Raw genomic sequence first — 6,000 nt, forward strand, 5'->3', positions numbered from 1 at the left:
CTCTGGAATCCAAGAACCCCCCAACTCCACAGCCAAATACAGTGGGACAGGCTGGGAGCCATGTTTCAATCCCAAGTACCAAACCTCCTGTCCAGATGTGGGCTAGGGACAGTGATGGAGAAATAAGTGGTGTGTTGATCCAAAAAGACTTGACCACATTCTTATCTATGAAGCTGGACAAACCCCTTCGCTGGTAGTTTGTTTGTTTGTTTGTTTTGGGGGGGGTTTAATGAAAAATGCCCTTCTTGCTGAAGAAATTAACGGTGGAAAATTCTCTTTTACGTTTCCCAGTTTAAAAAATATAACAAAAGCTGGAATCATTTTTCAGGTTTCTGTTCCCTCCCTGTTTCTCTCCCCCCCATTCTTTCATCTCATGGAATGAAATGAAAAAGAAGGAAATGTTTGAAGGGGAGAGGGGCTGGGAGGCAGACACAGAGAGGAGGGGCCCAAAATGCTTGTTTTCACAGGGTAAAAAACATGAAACCTCACATGCAAATGCACAGAATTTTGAAAAAAAAATGTTTAAGTATTCAAAGATGTGGGAAAATTAACTGCACAATGTTTCATCCAGCTCTACTAAGGCAATTTTGCCATGTCCTTCAGTGGACCTGCACATCTTCCTAGCAGACAAATAAGTCTTCTCTGAACTAACCCAGCCTCGGCACTACCTCCTAATTCCTTGGTACTGCAATTGGTACTACGAAGCTACTGCCTGGAAAGTTTGGGACTGGAGGGAGAAGAGAAAATGGAAAGAGAAATGGGATTGTGGAGGCAAGGGAGAGAGACTGAACTCTGTCCTGCCATTGAACACAACGCAGATACCCACAGCACCAGGGCTCCTCACTCTGTGACACATTCCCCACTTTAAATGTTAGCCAAGGGATTATGACTTTTTGGGCTCAGCCAAACAGCAACAGGTAGCTGGAGTCTCCTAAGCAAGACCTAGTGATCTGTAGCGCTATAATCTTTCCAGAATAGCTAGTGCAGAGGGGCCCATCATCCCCACTGCTGTACAAAGCCAAACAAATTAATCTCCCCCCCACTTCACTGTGGGTAAACTGAGGCACTGGTGATGCGAAAAGCAGGGTCACGTATTTGCTGGTATGCAGATTCTGACAGCACCTAAACATGGGGTGGATGCATAATGGTACAGGCAGAAAATCACCAATCTTCCCCTAACAGACACTACGCTGGATGCAGTAAACGGAGGTAACAAGTGGCAGTGAGGGAGGAGGAATGGGAACAACTGCAGCACTAAGCATCGCATAGCGTTCAGGGGTCCTGCCCTGCAATCTCTGCCTCTAACCACTCCTTCCCAGGGCAGGAAACCTGTCTCTCAAATCCCTGCTCTACCTACTAGAAAATATCCCAGAGGTCTGAAATCAGGACCCCTGCTTCCCTCATCTAACACCAGACGCGGCCTCACGGGCGTCTGCTCTGACCACTATCAACACTCCCGGTTAGTGCTGGGAATAGTACCCAGGTGTCCTGACTCCCAAACCCGGCTGTAACCATTACAGAACATGCTTTCCAGTGGCTAAAGTACATGATTCACACAAACACCGCACAGGCATCCACTTCAGCCTTAGTCACCAGCTGTGCTGTTGTGATCTGCTCTCATTAGCAATGCAATCCCTAGGTGGGACCTAGTGAGTCAGTCTCTTACCAACTTTCTTGCATTGGAAAAAGGGGCCCTGTATTTTGTTACATCTGAAATCATACCCTTTTATCATAAAAAGCCCAACCATGATACCAGGAGGTTGGCATACGGCCAGGAGTATTTGTGCTGGTGCATGCTGCCTTCTCCCTTGTACAACCCGACTTGGGGACATATCAACAGCCTTCAAACTTCAGCGAGAGTTTAGGGTACTCAGCACTGTGTTGGCAGATGCATGCTGCACTTGGCAGGATCAGGACCCTAATAAGCAAGGAAGATCATGGTCTTAAATGCAAACCCCCTTCTTGTGACTTTTTAATTAAGACAGTTCCCAGCCAGGTATTTATTTCAATAACCTTCAGCTTGGTCTCCAGAAATACCATCTGTATTCTAATTACAACAGCTAGTTTATTTAACAAGAGCTTGACATTGTTTGACATTTCACCGAGTTGCTCTTTCAAGCAGCTTGTTCCCTTACAAAGCTGCAGCCCTGGTACATCAAAGAAGGGATCTCCAGCAGTTAAAAGGGGCAGAGAGCAGGGGAGGGAGAGCAAATCAATGGGAAAAGCAGAACCAACTTTGCAGCTATTTTTTTCCCAAACTACAGAAGCTCATCGGATTCTGGCAGCATCTCCATTTGGGACGCAGAGTCTGAACCAAGTTTTATTTTTCCCTTGCGGAATTACAGTTACACCCCACCTGAGAGTTTACTGAGGGTGGGAGAGGTAATGCTGTTGCACTGGCAGGCAAGGTGGTCCATAATCCTCTGCAATTGCTCCTCAGCATTGCACACACCACCTGAGTGCAAGAAGATTTGGGGAATTACCAACGGACATCCTCTGTGGAGTGTCTGAGTGTAAAGCAAAATAAACTGGCTGATGCCTGCAGCTCCCGGATGATGGACTGCAATCTGCAGGGGTGGATATGAACCTCTGTGTCATAAGCAGCACCAACTTGCCCATCTGTACTCTCCTTCCTGGCAGATCCCTACACTAGGTGGGTAGGAAGCGTTATTATCCCAATCTGACCCCAGGGGAAATGCAGGTACAGGGACTCCGAGTTCCTAGCCCAAGGGCACACAGTGAGTCAGTGGTGCAGAACCAAGATTTCCCCTGAACGCCTCCATCTTGCGCTCTAGACCAGGGCTGTGCAACTGGTGGCCCACAGGCCATGAGAGTCCCTTGCAGGCAAAGGAAATAGGCCTTTTACGGAGGGAGGAAACTGGACACAGCTTGAAAGCACAGCAGCTTTTCTGAAGGGCTGTGGAGTCTGCTGGATGGTCTGTGATGTCAGACAGTGGCTTCAGTGCTCACGTGATGCATTTACACTGAGCTGTTCCAGGTCCCTGCTTCCCTGGCAACCACACAGCTGTTCTCACTGCACATCTGCAGCAGCTGCCCGGCCTCAGAAACATGACCGTGATGACCATGTGTTCCTAGATAGATCTCATCCCTCCCATAACAGTTCTGATTTAGCTTTGCTTTATGGTCCCCAGTGGGAATAGGTGGGAGCCCATCTCTATGACTCAAGGCAAAGAGAGCCTTTTAATAGGTTTAAAAAACAACAGCACTTCTGCAAGTCAGTGCAGCGAGCCAAACTTCCAAACAATGGCCAAACTCAGCACATGAAACATCGGAAAGCTGGTTTCAAATGAGCTTTGCAATGGCAAGCCATGCTCTGGATCTGGTCTTCCCAGTGCCACCCTCCTCCTTCCCCTGTGACCTCTGGTGGAAGAAGCTGTATAAAATATGGGCTGAAAGGATGTTTATTAGATTGTTTTACTCAGCATCACACAAATCACTACACCCCGGTCATCACATCAGGACACTGGCCACCACTGTCCCCTTGCTTTACCTGTGGCAAGGGAGGGTGTTAAGTCTTGTGGCTGTCAGGGCTGACTGTGTAGTTTTGCTAGTAGGATAGACAACAGATGTGTATAGGATGCTTTGGATAGGGATAATCCTGCCTCAGGGAAGGGGTTGGATTAGATGACCTCTAAAGATCCCTTCCAGCCCTACTTCTCTATGATCTCATATCAACTCCCTTCTCTCTTAGGGAGGCATGAGAACAGTAATTACTCACCCTTTGATAAGTGTCCTCCAAACCATATAGGCTAACAAAGACGACAAGGTGCCTTGCCCTATGGAGCCTGGTGTCCTGACTCTTGTCAAACCGTTCTTCACTGCCAAGAGCCCCACTGAATTGAAATGAAGCATCTCATGGATGCTGCCCAACCTGAATAAGGACATTCAAACTTGGTCCTAAACAGACACCACCATGATGAAGCTGGGGCTAATTACTGCACATGGAGGCCTAAGTATGATGGGTTGGTGTTTGGGAGCTTGGTGGAAGCAAGGATCAAGCAAGGATGAGCCCTGAGTGCAACAGGAGGCATGGGGGAGACTGGATGGTAAAGCAGGAGAAGGAAGCACGTGGAGTGGGGTTTTGTGGGTGAAGCAAGGGGGAGATAGCATGAACTGAGGGCAGAGGTGGATGCAGAAGCCCTGTTCTCTCAGGTCCCCTCGTCTTTTCCAAGTTCTCCTGAGAGCAGTAGGAAATGTCACCTCCACATGTCTTTGGCCACAGCAGGCCCAACTCTGCCTTGTGTCACAGACAAAGAACAGTCTGGACCTCAGTGGGAGCTGCATGGGCATGCCGGAAGGCTGAACTAGGCCTCACATGGAAACATGAGCAGGCAAGCACCTGGTGTTTGGTCCATGCGTGTACTCTGGTTTGGATTTGCCCTGACCTCATCCCATACGGCAGCTTCACCCTCTGGCTCTGACACCTTTGTTGAGGTTAGTGATTTCCAGAGGCAGAATCCTCATTACCAGGCAGAAAACTGCCCAACATTCAAATCTACCTACTCTACACCAAACATCAGGACCAAACTCTAGTGCCCAGTGAACCTTACATTAGCTTGCAGTGTCCTGCTAACTTTAGCCTTCCTAATATCTTCTTTGCTTTTTTCTTTAAGCCCCCAAAGAATACTGTTGTACTCATCCCCTTTAACCACCATAACATATTCCTTCACCTAGTATGTACAGTCATCCCATCCCCTTCCCTGCAGTAGCTTGTGACAGAAAAATGGCAGGCCTCATTTGTAACACAGATAAGGGGAATAGTTAATAAGACTATTAACCACAGACAGATCCTGTAGTTCCCCCTAACTCTCTAGCCACCAGAGAGGCTGGGCCACCTTAGCATCACTTGTCATATAGTGCACTCTGTGTTGCCTTTCACCTTCTTATTCAAGACCACCAGCCAAGTGTTACCTGGTAGAAAGGGGATGATTCTCTGTTTAGGGTCCTTCTGGCCTCCTTCGATGGGGAACTTGTCCAGCAGCTGCATCTGCAATAGGAACAGAACACACGTTTGAGACTAACTTAAGGCTGCTCCTTCCTTGGCTCCTTATTTAACTGCGTAGGTTATTTCTTGGAGCGTGTGTGGCTTTAAAGAGGATTAAGCAAGCAAATACATGGTTGGAATGATGGTGACGGAGTCCAAGGGAACGTGCACATCAAAAGGTATGGCACAGAACAGGCCGATGGAGGGAAAGCAGGTTCCTGCATGATGTATAACAGCGAGGGCAGGCCCGTGTCTCTGCGATTCTAAAATTCAGTGCTCAAAACAAATGCTTTGTCTCTAATCCATGTTCTGCTCCCAGACTGGGGGAAAGCACAATTCTGCCTCCCCCCTACCCCCATCCAGACAGACCACCCACCTAGCTGGTACTACTGTTCAGAAACAGGCACTGGGGTGTTTAACAAAACACCAAATCCGTCTTCTTGTTGGCAGAGCTCTTCCCTCTACCCTGCTCAGAGGCAGAGCACTACTGCTTCCCTGGCATCAGCTTTCTGGAAATGCTTTCCATGTCACAGCCACAGCCCGGGGCGGACAGCAGTGGAGACACCAGCAGGGAAGGTGCCCGTGGAATATGCCCAGACCCTGGCTAAAGGAACAACACTCAGTGGGATGGGGGAGTGTAGAAGACATTCATACAAGACACAATGGAAACGCGTCAGAGCTGTTCTTGAAGGACACCGACCTGTGGCTTAGGGACCACACAGGTTTCCCTCCTGAGCTGCTGCCTCTTGGCATGCACCTGAGTTTCACCCACATGAAAATTCAACTGTAAATTAGGACTAAGGAAAAACTGACCAATGAGCACACAGAATATGGTTATCCTATTATTACTATTATATAATAGTACTACTACTACTAATGTCATCCTCCTCACCATCATGCTCATTATGGCACTGCCTTTGGCTCAATATAGGTCAGGCTGCTAGATGATACACTGACACTGGGCAGTTAACATTAGGGGCTATAGGCTGTACAGG

The 6,000-nt window shown here is 48.2% G+C and overlaps 1 protein-coding gene across 2 annotated transcripts in view; it reads right to left on the reverse strand.

Moving 5' to 3' along the window:
- SH3PXD2A (SH3 and PX domains 2A) overlaps nt 1-6,000 on the reverse strand; it is a 331,374-nt gene that overhangs the window by 220,230 nt on the left and 105,144 nt on the right. For both annotated transcript variants that reach the window (XM_019502762.1, XM_019502761.1), the window contains exon 3: nt 4,933-5,008. In XM_019502762.1, the coding sequence (XP_019358307.1) occupies nt 4,933-5,008 (76 nt within the window). The remainder of the gene's footprint in view (nt 1-4,932; nt 5,009-6,000) is intronic.

The sequence above is a fragment of the Gavialis gangeticus genome, unplaced genomic scaffold (assembly GCF_001723915.1).
Source record: "Gavialis gangeticus isolate Ggan-Ray unplaced genomic scaffold, GavGan_comp1, whole genome shotgun sequence".
Classification (NCBI taxonomy): Eukaryota; Metazoa; Chordata; order Crocodylia; family Gavialidae; genus Gavialis; species Gavialis gangeticus.